At 41.6% G+C, this 17,867-nt stretch overlaps 1 protein-coding gene and 1 non-coding gene across 7 annotated transcripts in view; one reads left to right on the top strand and one right to left on the bottom strand.

The window, feature by feature from the left end:
- The window catches only part of PIP5K1A (phosphatidylinositol-4-phosphate 5-kinase type 1 alpha), a 39,768-nt gene that overhangs the window by 11,901 nt on the left and 10,000 nt on the right, over positions 1 to 17,867 (bottom strand). For all 6 annotated transcript variants that reach the window (XM_044239207.1, XM_044239208.1, XM_044239203.1 and 3 more), the window contains exons 2-7: positions 6,758 to 6,789; positions 4,941 to 5,021; positions 2,917 to 3,047; positions 2,360 to 2,477; positions 2,028 to 2,180; positions 572 to 871 (exon numbers count right to left, since the gene is read on the bottom strand). In XM_044239207.1, the coding sequence (XP_044095142.1) occupies positions 572 to 871; positions 2,028 to 2,180; positions 2,360 to 2,477; positions 2,917 to 3,047; positions 4,941 to 5,021; positions 6,758 to 6,789 (815 nt within the window). The remainder of the gene's footprint in view (positions 1 to 571; positions 872 to 2,027; positions 2,181 to 2,359; positions 2,478 to 2,916; positions 3,048 to 4,940; positions 5,022 to 6,757; positions 6,790 to 17,867) is intronic.
- Positions 12,694 to 12,797, top strand: LOC122901543. The gene has a single exon (XR_006383554.1). It is a non-coding gene; the product is annotated as a U6 spliceosomal RNA (small nuclear RNA).

The following is a 17,867-nucleotide window of genomic DNA, read 5'->3' as shown; positions in this document are numbered from 1 at the left end:
GTAGACATGTTTATAAACTGGAGATGGGGGCAGGACAAATGGATAGTATGTAATACAATAGAGGGGTAGTCTGCTTAGAAACAAGGCTGGGGGATAGCAATCAGAAAATGGTTTTTAGGCTGCAATCATGTGACATCTGTGCTGAGAGGAACAGGAGGTGGAGTGGTGAACAATAGGCCAGATAGCATCAACCTGTAGAGATGCTGGTGGAATAGACACAGGTGTGTGATTTCCTTCAGCAGCACTCAGGTTCCAAGACATAAATCTGAATCTGGCAGGCAGGACCAAGATCTGAGGAATGATGGTACTGGTATGAAAATAAGGAGACTGTAGGATTATGAGGCCTAGGAGAGGTAAAGAAAATGAAGCCAGGTCGGGGAGGATAACAGAACACAAAAATGTCAAGGCTCAGCAATAACTTAACGCAAAAGTTATTTTAAATGAAGTCTGGGACATATGGAGCTAAGGAACTGAGCCCCATCTTGCACTGATTTGAACCTTAAGAACAATAAGCTGTTTCAGTGGCTGAGATTTTTGGTATTTGACAGGGAAGGAAATATAATAAACTCACCAAACAGTCACGCTGTAGGGTCTTACATAGAGCATTGTACATGTCAGCATCCAAAAAAAGACCATCTGGAATATCTTGTAAGAAGTCCAGGTCTTTAAAGGTGGGGAGAGGCTTCTCTCGCTCTTTTTGGGAAGCCCGCCGTTTGTAGGTTGAGCCCTTGAGGTCATATTTGATGTGCATCTTGACGGACCGTGGTAAGAGATTGTTCATCACCACAATTCGAATGTTCTTACCACCTGCCTGCACACAGTACAGTCCATAGAATTTAGGCAGCAAAGTGCGAGGATTCTGGTTGAGGTTCTGAGAGCACAAAGGTAAAAAGAAGCAGGAGAGCAAGTCAGATAATTTTCAGTGAAACTCAAGGGTAAAATTGCCACTCCCTTTCCTTTGTCTGCTATATGGGATTCAGGTACAATCTATCTGTCCATAAGCCCACATCAAATTTGTTTACAATTTCCCAATTCATCTACCTCAGTGACTGGATCACCACCAAGGATGAAAAGATTATGACTTAAGTTGAAGGCAGATGCTTAACTAATGGAGCCACAGACCTGATGGAGCCACAGACTGTCCAATACAGTAATCAGTCAGGATACTTAATATATGATGGGTATTCTTTTAGAGAGGCTTAAGAAAAGATCATGTTGAAAAAGTCTTAACTCTAAGCCCTTGGTATAGTATATTCTTGTGGCTGTGATGCAAAGCAAAACTAACTTCTCCAGAAGCTCTGAGAGCAGTCACTCAGAGTTAAGATGGAGTAGAAGTAACAACTTCATTCCCTAGTGTAGGAGGTGGATTAAGAACAGAAAACAAAATTATCACTGAATTTCAACTTTGGGTAGGATGGTCTAAGTCAAATAACGCTTAAAATAAGACAGATGGGGTCTCCGAGTGGCTCAGTCATTTAAGTGCCTGCCTTCAGCTCAGGTCATGATCCCAGGGTTCTGGGATGGAGCCCTACGTGGGGCTCTTCAGGGAGTGTGCTTCTCCCTCTCCTTCTGCCACTGCTCCTACTTGTGTGCTCTTTCTCTCTCGTTATCTCCCTCAAATAAATAAAATCTTTAAAAAAAAAAAAAAAGACATAAAAAACCCTTTTAGCCCCAGAGAGGCAAAAGAGATGGGGCAAAAAGCCCCAAAACAAACTACATCTTTAAGACAGAAATGCTGACTTTGTGTTGCCCTTATTAAGAGAGCCTCCAAGCCTTTTTTCCTTTTTTAAAGATTTTATTTACTTATTTGAGAGAGAGCACAAGCAGGGGGCAGGGAGAGGGAGAAGCAGGCTCCTCGCTGAGCAGGAAACCTTACACAGGGCTTGATCCCAGGGCCTTTGGACCATGACCTGAGCACAAAGCAGATGCTTAACTGACTGAGCCATGCAGGTGTCCCAAGAGAGCCCCCCAGCCTTGTCTAGGAGTGGAGTGGGCAGCAGAGGTAGCCAGTGCTCCTCTTCCCTCACCATGTAGTATCCTGGAAGCAGCTTCTGCAGAAACTCCGCTTCTTTATGCTGAACCGTTTTAATAATGAATTCATCATCGCTGGACACATAGAAGAGGGAACCACTAGCCCCAGAGTTGCAGAGTTCAATCAGCGGCTCACTGCAGAGAGAGTACTGGGGCCCAGGAAAAAGAGAGTAAGAAGTTCAGAAATACCAGGGCCTGTCCGACCAGAAATTAAGTACAGATGCAATTCTGTTCTAAAGGTATATTAGAGCAAGACTGGAGAAAGGGTCTTCCTTTAGGAGGATGCCTCTGATACTGGAGTCATAGGGCCCTGGAAACGAGAGCTTACCAAGTAATCATCAGGCCGGATACCAAATAACTCCCGAAAGTAACGGAAGGCAACAGGTGCATAGGTCTTGAACCGAAAGTCATTGTAGTGATGAGCAGGGGTCAAGTTGCTCCCTTCACTGTAGGGTTAAAATAGAAAAAGCTGTAATTTACCAGTCCCTGTCACCCAGGAAGTCCACCCTGGTCAGACACTCAGAGTAACCCAGAAGCAGGTCAATATACCCCTTTTGAGAGAAAGAGAGGGATTAGATGAGTCGTTACTTAGTGGGACAAAGCCACAACATGGGGATTAAGACACGGCACAGGGAGTCAGACTGCTCCTACCCAGTGCACTGAATTGCTTTTTAGGGCTCACTCCACAGGCCGGAGGCTTATGGAAGCATTCAAAGGACACCATCTGCTCTCTAAAATCTCTATTCCTATATCAACCCAAGATCAAGTTAAGGACTGGACATTGGGCACATGCCTAAATTAGACCTGAACCCCCAAAACTGGCCTGAGGTTGATATGAAAAAGCCACACTTCCCAGGACATTCCCCTGAACATTAACCTTTGTACCTGGGGAAGAAGATACTCTCCACAACATAGAAGTCTTGCATGAGGACATCACGCTCTGGTTTGGTACTCAGGCTTCCCACAGTGTGAGTAATGCCTAACTGGATGGCACCTTTCAAGGCAGATGAGGTTGTCTGAGAAACAGAAGAGAAAATAGGGAAGTTTCTAGTATTAAATCTGATCAGAACAATAAAAACTCAGGAGAGAAGAGCCAGAAGAAGCACTCAAAAGCAAATAGCACTTCTGGTACTTCAGACTAAGCGGTGGCAGTCCAATTCCTCCATCCTCTTGCTTTACATGGCAGTTAAGCCCGCTAAAGGTTGCAAGAGTATGAAAAAACACAGTAGCAAAGGCAGGACTGAGTCAGCCTGAGCTAGGTAAGGTGCTCCTGCTTCTCCAAATTTATAGCTGGAAGCCACAAGCCACATCAACATTTGAAAGATATGTTGTACTGAGAGAAAAATTTTAAGTCTCATTTCAAAGATTCCTGTGTGCAGAATGTCTGGGGCTCTCCAAACATTTTACTCATGAAATATAGACTGTAACTAAAATATGGACTGATAGGGTGCCTGGGTGGCTCAGTGGGTTAAGCCACTGCCTTCGGCTCAGGTCATGATCTCAGGGTCCTGGGATCGAGGCCCGCATCGGGCTCTCTGCTCAGCAGGGAGCCTGCTTCCTCCTCTCTCTCTGCCTGCCTCTCTGCCTGCTTGTGATCTCTCTCTGTCAAATAAATAAATAAATAAAATCTTAAATAATAATAATAATAATTAAAAAAATAAAATAAAATAAAATACGGACTGATATTCTGATGGACTACCTGGCCACAGAAGCTTCAGTCCTTTAAGGCAGAGCCTGACTCATGTCCCAAGGATGACAGGCTGGCAAAAAAAGTTCCTAATTGAAGAGAAAGGCTGAAAGACTCAAATTATTTCTGAAAGAAGTGTTTAGATTTAAAATGATCACACTATAGTCAAAAGCAATGGATTCAAGAATCTCACTCTTACAATGCCATGGAAAAATATCAAATTATCTAGATCTGTGCTGTCCAAACACTTGCCACTGGCCAGAGACAGCTACATAAGTTCATTAAAATAAAAACTGAAAATCTGCCTTTTCAGTCTTACCAGCCACATTCAAGTATGACTAGTGGCTACTACTGGAGGACACAGATTATAGCACATTTCAATCACTGTAGAAAGTTCTACTGGACAGTTTTGTTCTAAATGACCTCCCTTATCCCCGACTCTTACCAAGTATTAAATTACTTGTATTTCTACTTAGTCTTCATTAGGCACTAAAATGTTAACTAGAGTGGTACCTGCCTGGCTCAGTCAGTAAAGCATGTGACTCTTGGATCTCGGGGTCATGAGTTTGAGCCCCATGTTAGGATCAGAAATTAATTTACTTTAAGTAGGCTCCATGCCCAATGTGGGGCTCAAATTCATGACCTTGAGATCAAGAACTGCATGCTCTACTGACTAAGCCAGCCAGGTGCCCTGTTAGAGATTACCCTCTGCCCCCCGAATTTTATACATATACACACACATACACATACATATATATATATAACTAGGTTTTGAAGTGTGTGCCTCTCCAATTAGCCTAGAAACTCATCTTTTTGTCTCAATGTTCAGCACATAAGTAGAGCTCAATAAGTAACTGCTGGATTGACAAGGGCCTCAAGCCCATTCCCAGAGCTGGTCAGGTACCTGACAATGCAATAAAGACAGAGAACACCCACAAGAAAAATTTACATGGGCCAGAACTCCAGGAACTCCAAGATATCTACATACACTGTATCAAACAAGGTATAAACACTCAAGGGAAAGGTTGAACACTGTCCTTGGGAAGCCTGAGCACCTCCCAAAGTGGTCCAGAACTGAAAGCAAACTCTAAAGTCCAAGTTGTATGATAGCTCTTATGCAAAGGCTTAGGATATCAAGAAATGAGACAAAATGTGGAGAATAAAACCAACGGGACAGAACTATCCCTTCCGGGACTAAAATGAGTGTTCCACCCCGACACACCTTTTTGTACGTCGTCTCTCCTGAGGAATCAACACCTCGGTGGCCTATTTTCTTGATGGGCATGCCAGAGGCATAAGGAACCTGGAAAAAGAAGAATCAAAATTAGCATTTGATCCCCATTTAATACACCATATAGCTACTGTGATACATTAAAACAAACTGAACACTAAACCCACCCATTCTACGTTACAAATATTTTGTAAAATCTTCACAAGACCCACACAGTTTTAGTATTGTTTCCAAATGAATTAACTGGCTAAAAGAACACAGAAAATTCCAAGGGACACATATTTCACTTTTGATCCTCAAGAAAAAAAAAGGGGGGGGGGGACATAAAAAAATGAGTGACATTAAGGAAAAGTAGAGACAAGAGAACTATGAAACAGCTGCTCCAGGAAAAAGAACAAACCTTAGTTCACAAAACGCAGGTTAAACGTAGTTCCACAGACCCCCATCTTTTTTCACCAGCTTTTTTTTTTTTTTAAGATTTTATTTATTTACTTGAGAGAGAAAGACAGTGAGAGAGAGCATGAGCGAGGAGAAGGTCAGAGAGCGAAGCAGACTCCCCATGGAGCTGGGAGCCTGATGTGGGACTCGATCCTGGGACTCCGGGATCAGGACCTGAGCCAAAGGCAGTCGTCCAACCAACTGAGCCACCCAGGCGTCCCTTTCACCAGCTTTCTTTCAGAAACCTCTACCCCTGTAACTTTCAACCTGACATGAATACTACCTGCTCAAAGTGCATTCACCAGTAAAAATGATCTAGCCACTCGCTTAGGAATTAAAAAGCTGAGGCAATAAGATAACTCCTCTGAGATAGGAGCCCTCAGTGCCTTGAAGAGACTCCTGGGAACATGATATGGCTTTGTTTTCTACCCACAGGATAGACCCTAAAATAAGGAAGGAGTAATACCAGTAGAGCAGAATTCAGAAGGCTATTTCCCACATCAAGATGAAACACAAAAGACGCAAAGGTATTCTTCGTGATGTTAGTACTCATTAAGTTAATAAGCCAGAGGCAAAAAAGCCAGTGTAAATAGGGTGTCATGATCTTAGGGCCTGATATTCAAGTTCTACTCTTCTTTCTAAGGCCCTTACTATCAGAAAACCCTCAGTATATCATCTCAAAGATCTTGGAAGAGGTTCTAAGAGAAAAACCTAAAATCTCAGGCCAAAGGGGGTCTGCACTCTGAAATCCAGTCACAAAACCCAGGAGAGAGGCAAGAAATAAGAGGTTTGGGGAATACTGAATAGGAAGAAAATTAAGTAAATGGAAGATATTCTGCACAGAAAAGAAAAACTCAGGAAATTAACAGCATCTGTATGGTTAAAAGAAGTTCTTCAAATTCACTGAAGCTATGCAACCAGGAAGCAGTAACAGCAAAAGAAAAGAGTAGGCTTTAGTGACGAACTATGGGGGTTTTAATCCCAGCCTTATTAATTGTGTGACCTTGGGCCAATTGTAGAACCTCTAATCCTCACTCTACTTATCTATAAAACATGGATAGCAATGGTACTTAGCTCACAGGAGTGTTTACCAGATTAAATAAGAATAAAGGACGCTTAGATAAATTATTTACTCTTCGGTACACTACCTTTGATACATTAAAAAAAAAAGCTCAATCAATGCGAGCTATTATTAATATCTATAATAAACTACAACATAAGTAGCTGTTTAATCTCTAGTTTACCAAAGAGATGTAAAAATCCTACCTAGCTTCCAAGATTCAACTAGGGAGAAAATAAAGATGTCATAAACAGGTATCCTTCTATTCCAGAATTAAAGTTTCAGAAATATGTATCAGTATCAAACTCACCTCAGATGGCATGGATCTCTTGATTCCCGATGCTGTCAAAAGAATAAACAAAACCACAATCAGAAGTGTACACACACACACACTAGGGCCCATAATTTCTATCAAGCACACTGAAACAATTGGGGTTTGAGTCCAACTAAACCTGACAATGAGCTCCTGCCTCTTGCTCTGTGATACTAAATGCTTTTGGATAGGGATTTTAAATATCCCTTCCTTTTCTTCCATACTCATAGAGCCCTTATGCATACTCCATTCTTGTTCTAGTCCCTTTTCTTAGTCAGTTCTCCAGGAAATAGATCTGTTCTTGATACACTTAACAACATCAGGATAAAAGGGTCTCATCTGATACCATGGCTGAAAAGAGAAAGGGCATAAGAGATACATAAGACTCACTGGAGAGTCTAGGGCTTGATTAATAATTTTTCCTGTAGAGCTAAAAGGGTAAGAACTACTAGAGTATATCTGTGGTGCTTTACTCCTCTACTTATTATTTCAGAGAAAGGTAAAGAGTTGATCTATAAAGATAAGGCAGTTAAGGATAAGAAAACACAATGTTGAAATAATGATTCTGCATCCCTACCTCATTTTGATTTCTGCTGCAACTCAATAGGAATTTGTTAGCATTTACTTACTAAAGTGAGTTTTACTTACCAAATATTTAATCAGTGCAGATGTGTAAGATAATTGTGTAGTTCAATCTCGTAAGTATTATTACTTTTATCCATTTAAATTTAGGAAAGATTTTAAGAACATGTTTACAAAATGACTAAAAGAACCTATCTGTACAAAATCTACTCTGAAAGGTTAAATCAGTTTTTAAGGGTCTGTCATCCCCATAACCTTCATCGATAATCACACTGGAGACACATGACTACTCAGGAAGACAGACTGTTGTGTCGTTCCCCCTACCCCCAAGCCACCCCCATTTATACTGGAAAATATTGCCCTTCATATACAAAGACTACTGATACAGACCTACAATCTAATTCTAACAAATTCAAAGGGAATAAAGATTAGCCATATTAAAGAAAATTAAAAAGAGGAGCCTAATGGGATGGATCTGCAATAACACCTGAGCAGGACGATCCCAGGTTCCAATGTATGTTTAAGGACTAATGAGGCAGCAACACATGGGATTAAGAGCAACAAGGTGAGGCTCTAATTATCATTGTTTAAGGCAAATAATCAAGGGCCCTGAGAATTTCAGAATATAGCTGGGCTCAGAGGAAAGGTTATGATAATAGACCTTAGTCGTACAGAGGCCACAGACCACATACTTCTGTTACCAGTAAGCAGAGCAGCAAACTTCCTTCCCCATAGTGAGTCAGGGTGGCAAAAAATGGGGAACAGATGGCTTTCATTCTTCTTCCCGAAATAGGAGGCAATGGAAATGTCATCTAGCTGTTAGGAAGATCTGCTACATAAAATGACCCAGAAAACTGGAAAACCAGAAAAGCCCAATTATCTACACCCTTTATAGATGCTTCATCTTTAATCACATCAATTTCAGCTGGGTAAAAGACAAAATAAATTAGTATTGGAACCCCAAGCTAAAGCTTCCAAGGAACAATAAGGATAACTCTGACTTATGAATAAAACTGCTACTGACTTACTATAAAATTTAAGATGTCCATCAACAAAGAAGAAAAGGCCCAACCTTTTTTTTTTTTAAGATTTTATTTATTTATTTGATAGAGAGAGTGAGCACAAGTAGGCAGAGAGGCAGGCAGAGGGAGAGGGGGGAAGCAGGCTCCGGGCTGAGCAGAGAGCCTGAAGCTGGGCTTGATCCCAGGACCTTGAGATGATGACTTCAGCTGAAGGCAGATACTTAACTGACTGAGCTACCCAGGCACCCCAAGGTCTAACCTTTTATATCTTATAAGCTTTTAGCCAGGAGTCAACATGCTGAGCTATTTAAAAATCAGAAGACGTGGGTTCAAATCCCTATTAGATCAGACAAATTGTTCTCTATGCTTAACTAAAACAATGAACCTGTATTAGAAACCTTATGGGGGTGCCTGGGTGGCTCAGTCACTAAGTGTCCTAGAATGGAGTCCTGAGTCGGGTTCCCTACTCATTAGGAAGTCTGCTTCTCCTTCTCCCTCCAACCTCTCCTCCTTGCTCGTGTGCTCTCTCTCAAATAAATAAGTAAATAAGTAAAATCTTTTAAAAAAAAGAAAAGAAAAGATCGGGCACCTGGATGGCTCAGTGGGGTGCCTGGGTGGGCTCAGTGGCTTAAAGCCTCTGCCTTCAGTTCAGGTCATGATCCCAGGGTCCTAGGATGGAGCCCCGCATTGGTAATCTCTGCTCAGCAGGGAGCCTGCTTTCTCCTCTCTCTGCCTGCTTCTCTGCCTACTTGCGATCTCTGTCAAATGGATAAATAAAATCTTTGAAAATAAATAAATAGAAGCGCCTGGGTGGCTCAGTGGGTTAAGCCTTTGTCTTCAGCTCAGGTCATGATCTCAGGGTCTTGGGATCGAGCCCCACATCGGGCTCTCTGCTCAGCGGGGAGCCTGCTTCCCCTCCCTCTCTACCTGCCTCTCTGCCTACTGATGATCTCTGTCAAATAAGTAAATAAAATCTTAAAAAATAATAATAACAAATAACAAATAAAAATAAATAAAATTGAAAAAGAAAAGAAAAGGCAAGAAAAGAAAAAAAGAAAAAGAAAAAAAAAAAAAAAAGAAGGCTTGGGGTGCCTGAGTGGCTCAGTCACTAAGTGTCTGCCTTCGGCTCAGGTCATGATCCCAGAGTTCTGGGATCCCAGAGTCCTTAGTCCTGAGCCACACTGGGCTCTCTGCTCAGCAGGGAGCCAATTCTCTCTCCGCCTGCTGCTCTCTGCCTGCTTGGGCTCCTCTCTCTCTCTCCTCTGTCAAATAAATAAAATCTTAAAAAATGGCTTTATGTAGCAGCTCCTGGATAGCTCAGTCAGTTGAGATCAAACTCTTTATCTCAGTTCAAGTCTTGATCTCAAGGTTGTCAGTTCAAGCCCCACATGGCATCATGTAAAAAAAAAAATCTTGTGGATGCCTGAGTAGCTCAGTCTATTAAGCATCTGCCTTCAGCTCTGGTAATGATCCCAGCATCCTGAGATGGAGGTCTGTTTCTCTCTTTCCCTCTGTTCCCCTCCGCTTGTGCTCTCACTCTGCTCTCTCTCGCTTTCTCTCAATAAACAAAATCTAAAGAAACAAACGAACAAAACAAAAACAAAAACAAAAAACAACCACTTATGTAAAGATTAGATGAGATAAGCTAAATCAAATGGACCATAAGGTCCTATACAAATGTATTCTTCCTGTGTGATTTCTTTTTTTTTTTTTTTAAAGATTTTATTTATTTATTTGACAGAGAGAGAGATCACAAGTAGGCAGAGAGGCAGGCAGAGAGAGAGGGGAGGAAGCCGGCTCCTTGCAGAGCAGAGAGCCCGATGTGGGGCTTGATCCCAGGACCCTGACACCATGACCTGAGCCGAAGGCAGAGGGTTTAACCCACTGAGCCACCCAGGCGCCCCTGCTGTGTGATTTCTAAAGCAAAAGCAAAACTGGGCTCACAGCAAGGTTTAATGCTCAATTACCTAGACTTTCAAGGAATTTTAATTAGCATCTCAAATTACTTGGCTCCTCCCAAACCCCTCAGCTGTACCCTTCCACCACACCCTCCTGCAACTGCACACATGCAAACTACAGAATCACTGATTCTCAATGAGAAAATCAGTATGCTTTCAGTTGAGAAGACAAACACTGATTCTGGAGTCCTTAATCAGTGCTTGACCTAGCCATTCCTTTTTTACCACTGAGGAAAAAGTCTGGAAGGATCTAGAAGAACCAAGAAGGGCCAACATCCCATCCTCTTTGACATTCTTATCTAGAAAATAACCTCCTCTGTACGTAGTCACTAGACAAAGTTAATCAATGGAGGGTAAAAAAAAAAGGCAATTAAGTGATTTCAAAGCACAAGAGTTAGTAAGAAAGTCCTAGACTTCCCTGAAAAGCTCTACCTTGCTACCTTTCCTAGTTTTGTCCCACAACAGGTAGCTCTAGAGCTGCTACGTTCTTGCAAAGTACCCAGAACCAGGGTGAGAGGACTTCACTCAGTGGAAGGGAAGCAAGGCAAGTGGCAGGAAGAACAGGCAGAGGGAGAAGCAGGTTTCCCACTGAGCAGGGAGCCCGATGTGGGACTCAATCCCAGGACCCTGGGATCATGACCTGAGCCAAAGGCAGACACTTAACGGAATGAGCCACCCATGCGTCCCATAAGCCTCCAACTCTTGATGTCTGCTCAGATCATGATCTCAGGGTTGTGACATCCCTGCACAGGGCTCCCTGCTCAGCACAGAGTCTGCCTGAGATTTGGTCTCCCTCTGACCCTCCCCCTGCTCACAACTCTTCCTCTCTAAATAAAATCTTTAAAAAAATATAATGATAATCAGAACAAGTAACACAGGAGGAGGAGGAGAACAAAGACCTAAGACTTATTACTCTCTTCCTTGCCTGAAGTTTTACTCCTGGGGCACAAATCAGACCTCTAACCTATCACAGAAGAATGGAAGGGGAAGAGAAAAATACCTATAGTTTTACCAATGTTGCTGTTAACACCCAGTTGGTCCAGAAACCCAATGAAGAACAGAGTGACATTTTAAGGATCAAGATAACATCTGCTAAGGCTGGACCACTTGGTCCAAGTCTCTGCTAATGAGAAACTCTCTGCTGGAGAAGTCCATGAGACTGAAGAGTCAATAACATTGTACCTGTTCACCTCATAATCAACCTTTCTCTCCTATTAGTACAGAAGGAGGAGGAAGAATAGAAGGCAGGAGAAGTTGGGGGGGGGGTGGAGAAGAGAGAAAGAAAAGACTAGAAGACCAACTCAGCATGGGCACACTGGGCTTGGTCATGCCAGCCAGCCAATGTTCAAGGGAAATGAGATTCCTCCCTATGCATAAGACCAGAATACTGTTGGGGCTGACTGGGTGGCTCAGTGGGTTAAGCCTCTGCCTTGGGCTCAGGTCATGACCCCAGGATCCTGGGACTGAGCCCAGGGTGGCTTGGGCTCTCTGTTCAGTGGGGAGCCTGCTTCTCCCTCTCTGTCTGCCCCTCCCCCCTTCCTTAATGCCGCAAATAAATAATCTTTAAAAAAAGAAAAAAAAAGAAAAGACCAGAATATTGTTCAGCAGCAAGTTGGTTTTCTAGCATCTTTGCAAAAAACATTCTCTGATCAGGATATATTATAATCCATATCCATGATCCATATATATCATTCTCCTTTTGGGGTGGAAAAACAGAGTATAGGGCAGAGTTCAATGTTAAAATTTACTTTACCCAGTGAAAACTCTCAGGGACCTGCCTCTCCCATCTAAGCCAACACTCCAAAGGATTATTAAAATGCCTACATGATCAGTCCACACCATGAAATGTAGCATGTGCTACAGAAGAGAAGAGAGCACACTACCCAAGGTCGGGGTGGGTATGGAGGCTGACAGCTTGGCTTCTCCTCATTGGCTCAATTTTAACACCTCAGTACCAGTTCAATGTTGTATTATTTCTGCTCCCCCTCCTCATTCAATTATTCAAAAACTACTGATCATCTGTTACATGTCAAGAAGCAATGCATATGCATTATGGACAGAGATTTTTATGTTCCTGACCTGGAGGAGCTCATTTCTTGCCATCACTCAGGCATCTCCACATTCTCCTAGTTCTCCTTAATACTGACTACAAAACTAAAACGAACAGATACCTTTTTAAAAAGGGTATTTCTCTACACTGACAAAATTTTTATTTGTACAACACCTTAAAAGCTTACAAATGGAGCTCATCAGACCCTTAAAACATTACTACAGGGTACGGGAACAAATTAAATGAAGTACTTAAGAGACATAGCCACCAAATATAATATATGAAACTTGACTGCATGCTTATCAGAAAAACAGTCAAGTAGTGCTCACTTTGGCAGCACATATACTACAAATGGAAGGTTACAGAGATTAGCATGGCCCCTGCGCAAGCATGCCATGCAAATTCAAGAAGCATTCCATATAAACAAACAAATAAATAGATTAAATAGATAAGAAAAATAGTAGTTTAAAAGATTTCTGAGACAAGAGAAGAAATTAAATAACCACTATTAATTCTGTAGATGTGATGATGATGCTATTGTGTTATGTCACAAGTCCCTACTCCCTTTTCCCCCTCAAAAAACAGTCCTTATCTTTAGAAATAACATTCTGAAGCCCTTATGCTGCAATCAGATGAAGACCGGGTTTGCTTTATAACATTCCACAGGGTGGAAGTTGGGAAATGAAGATGAAGAAATGCAACAAGTTCAGCAAAATGTTGCTGCTGAGTCTAGATGATGGGCACATGGAGGTTCCTTATACTGTTCCTTCTACTTTGTCTGAAAATTTTTATAATTAGAAGTTTAAGGAAAAAATACCATAGAAGAAAACAAGTCTAGATAATCAAGCTTCTTCACCTGAGCTATCTTCTTTCTGAGAGGTTTTCTCTAGTAAAAGGAAGCATCAAGATGAAGCTCTAACAGTGACTTTGTTTTTATACTGCACTAAGTTGGGACTCCTACTCATTAACAGGTCCTGGACCAAGAAACATTCTACACTACTAGTTAATGTTGCAGTACTAAAAGCAAAACAGACTGCATTAGAAAAAAATTATTTTTGAGTGAATCAATAGATGTATAGAACCAACCATAGCAACACTGAACCCTAGTTCCTCTGCAGAAAGAAAATGTAAAATACCTAAAGAAGCAAAAACAACCACAACAAAAGAAACCCCAGAGAAGCAAAGGTATACTAACTCTGGTAATTGTTTTAATATTTTATTTATCTGAGAGAGAGAAACAAAGAGCATGAGCAGGGGAATGGGCAGAGGGACAAGAAGACTCCTTGCTGATTGGTTAGCCCGAGGGGCAGGCTTCATCCCAGGACCCTAAGACCATGACTTGAGCTAAAGTCAGATACTTAACTGGCTAAGCCACCCAGTCATCCCTCTCACTTTGGAAATTTTAAAAAACTCTGGCTAAGCAAGCTCAGTCTAGCTGAAATCTATAGCTCCTGATGAAAGCTGATTTTTATTTTTATATATTTTTAAAAGATTTTATTTATTTATTTGACACAGAGAGAGAGATCACAAGTAGGCAGAGAGGCAGGCAGAGAGAGGGAAGTAGGTTCCCTGATGAGCAGAGAGCCCAATGAGGGTCTGCATCCCAGGGCCCTGAGACCATGACCAGAGCCGAAGGCAGAGGCTTAACCCACTGAGCCACCCAGATTCCCCTAAAGCTGATTTTTTAAAAAAAGATTAAAAAAAAAAATTTTTAAGATTTTATTAATTTAAGAGAGAGAGAGAGGGAAAAAAAAGAGAGAGAGAGAGAAGGAATGAGAAGGGGAGGAGCAGAGGGAGATGGACAAGCAGACTCTATGCTGAGCACAGAGCCTGACTTGGGGCTTGATTCCAGGACCTGAGCTGAAATCAAGAGGCAGATGCTTAACTGACTGCGCCACCCCAGATACCCCATGAGAGTTGATTTTAAACTAAACAAGTTGAAATCTTAGCTCCTTCAGTCACAAATGATGCTACTTACCCATTGCCAAGCTAACAAATCAATAACCATTTATATTATGAAAATATCATTCTGAAAGGCCCTGTAATATTTTTAGTCTAATCCTCTTTATAAAGAAAGGCACAAGCATAAGGGATGTGCTCAAAATCACAGACCAAAGATGATGACAGAGGCAGAATGGGAATTCACATTCCTAATCCCAATTCAATTCTTTCTTCTAAATCATCTATTGTTTTCTGTTTTCTGGCCACCTAAAGTCTAGGTGGGCCAAGAAAGCACCAGGGGAACTAGAACGCTCTACAAACTAAATAAATCTTAGAATTGCTAATAGACAATAGGAACACGTATTTTCTTTCCCTGGGTACCCTTTTCCCTTGGGACAAGGACATCTATTTTTCATTTTCACTGAAAGAGGATTAAGAGCAGAGTCCCTTCTCCTTTAATTCCTCCCAATCTCTCTTTTTTCTTTTAAAGATTTACTTATTTGAGGGTGCCTGGGTGGCTCAGTGGGTTAAGCCACTGCCTTCAGCTCAGGTCATGATCTCAGGGTCCTGGGATCGAGTCCCGCATCGGGCTCTCTGCTCAGCAGGGAGCCTGCTTCCATCTCTCTCTCTCTCTCTGCCTGCCTCTCCATCTACTTGTGATCCCTCTCTATCAAATAAATAAATAAAATCTTAAAAAAAAAAAAAAAGATTGGGGCGCCTGGGTGGCTCAGTGGGTTAAGCCGCTGCCTTCGGCTCAGGTCATGATCTCAGGATCCTGGGATCGAGTCCCGCATTGGGCTTTCTGCTCAGCAGGGAGCCTGCTTCCTCCTCTCTCTCTCTGCCTGCCTCTCTGCCTACTTGTGATCTCTCTCTGTCAAATAAATAAAATCTTAAAAAAAAAAAAAAAAAGATTTACTTATTTGAGAGAGAGCAAGCAAGCATGGGGGGAAGGGACAGAGAGAGGAAGACAGAAAATCCAGGTAGACTTGGCGCTGAGCAAGGAGCCTGACACAAGGCTCGACCTCACAACCCTGAGATCATGACCTGAGTCCAATTCATAACCAACTGCACCACCCAGGTACTCCTTTATCAGTCTTAAGTTAAAAATAATGACTACTCTGTTCCTCTGGCAATGGTCATCAAAGTTACTGGGAAAAACAGTAGGAAAATACCTTTTACTTCTTTTAGTGCGGTTATCCTTGTTCTGAACCAAATAATGCCTATATTCTAGAGCAGAAGAAACTTCTTTCAAGTCTGATTCTTGAAAGAGCAGTTTCACAGTTTTATAGATGTTAAGGTCCTCACTTGTCTTTGTAATAAAACATCAACAACTTTAACAGAGGAAAAAAAGAGCTCTATTCATCTCAGGTTAAAGTTTTCTTTTTGGTGTATGTGGGACGGTGACTTGCTCTGATTAAAAGCATAAGGCTTGGGGTGCCTGGGTGGCTCAGTGGATTAAGCCGCTGCCTCTGGCCCAGGTCATAATCTCAGTGTCCTGGGATCAAGCCCCGAATCGGGCTCTCTGCTTAGCGGGGAGCCTGCTTCCTCCTCTCTCTCTGCCTGACTCTCTGCCTACTTGTGATTTCTCTCTCTGTCAAATAAATAAATAAAATTAAAAAAAAAAAAAAAAAGCATAAGGCTTTTATGATTACTGAATTTTCAGTGAATAAAAAGAGGGCATATGATAGACAAACTCTTTTTGTTTTAGGGATCTTGTAATTGACTGCAAAATCAGTTACCAATCCTTGGCAAATTAACTTTTTCTTTTGGCACATTCACCACTTCTTCTTTTTTTTTTTTTTTAAGATTTTATTTATTTATTTGACAGAGAGAGATCACAAGTAGGCAGAGAGGCAGGCAGAGAGAGAGAGGAGGAAGCAGGCTCCCTGCTGAGCAGAGAGCCCGATGCGGGACTCGATCCCAGGACCCTTAGATCATGACCTGAGCCGAAGGCAGCGGCTTAACCCACTGAGCCACCCAGGCGCCTGGCACATTCACTTCTAAGATATTTGAAGATATCTAAGATAAAAGACTGAAAGTATCAGTAACTCCACATATTATGTACAGAAGAGCTCAAAATTCTGTTGTTTTCCAGGAGAGCCAAGGTCAGAAGAGGAAGGTTTTTTTGTGTGTGTGTTTTTTTTTTAAAGATTTTATTTGTTTATTTGAGAGAGAGGAGGTGAGAGAGAGCATGAGCAATAAGGTCAGAGGGAGAAGCAGACTCCCCGTGAAGCTGGGAGCCCGATGCAGGACTCGATCCCCGGACTCCAGGATCATGACCTGAGCCGAAAGCAGTCGTCAACCAACTGAGCCACCCAGTCGTCCCAAGGAAGTTGTTTTCTGTACTATTCTTTCCTTCACCAAGGAGTCCTGGTTCAGTCAGTACCCAATTAATATCAAACAGTTAATCTGGTTTAAAATCAAGTTCGTTCACACACAGACTATCAGATTAGTCAGGGAAGCAGTAATAGCACAGCAGGCAGAAATGCAGACTCTGAAATCAGAACACCTAGGTTTGAGTACTAAATCACCACTTAACTAGGCAACACTGGCCAAGTTAGTTAACTCTCTAGGGCTTGGTTACCTCATCTATAAAATGGAGAAATAACAACATGTTCCTCACAGGACTGTTAAGAGAATTAAATAAGACATGTACAGCACTTAAATGCTCTACATTTTTTATCATCACTGTGAATTATGAAACTTCTCTATAGAATGGGAAGGATCAGGGGAAATGAGAGATGCAGGAGAAAGGGAAAAGAAGAGTTGAGACTCATTTACTGAAACAAAAGGAAATTAAGGTATAGGAAAACTGAGGGAGACAAAAGGTAGTCAATTAATTCATATTATACTGTGGAACTGTGAGAAAAGAAACTTCTGTGTTAACAATAGCATCTTTTTTGGAGGGCAGAGAGAAATGTGAGCTAATGTCAAATAATGCTTGCAAGACATCCACAGCCTTCTCAGAAGAAGGCCATGTACTACTACTATAAAAAATCTGCAATTGTTATAGGGAAGAGGAGTTGGCTTCTAGTTACTGCAAGGAGCTCATGCTTCTTCAGCACAGATACACATCAGATCTACCTCTCTTACGGTTGACCCCACAGCACAGAAAGTTGAAACCTAAATGAGGAAAAACAGAAAGTTATCACTTACTTCTGGGGTTCTACTTGCTTACAGCAGAATAAGCATATTAAAAAAAAAAAAAAAAGCTCTGAAATATAAAATTATGAACAGGACCTAACCTGACCCCTAGCACCATACAATGAAATATAAATTGATTTTTTTTTTTTGTAGCTCTAGGTTAACATTCAAAAAACAAGTAAAGGAGAAGTTCAGACAGAAAAATTCCAAGAGTGGTCACAAAATTTGTAACCCAAATCATTTCAATCATTTCACCCTGGAGTGATTTCATATTGGCAAAAATTTTTCAGGTACAAAACTCCTTTGCATACAGGCATGTGCCCTTTCAAAAAATAATGTGTGTATCTTATTTGAGGGTTTTCCACTCTTGGAGGGTAATTTGGCAATATCTAGCAAGAAGTCGTAAAAAT

This window comes from Neovison vison, chromosome 2 (assembly GCF_020171115.1).
Source record: "Neovison vison isolate M4711 chromosome 2, ASM_NN_V1, whole genome shotgun sequence".
Lineage (NCBI taxonomy): Eukaryota > Metazoa > Chordata > Mammalia > Carnivora > Mustelidae > Neogale > Neogale vison.
This window is presented reverse-complemented; position numbering and strand designations above follow the sequence as displayed.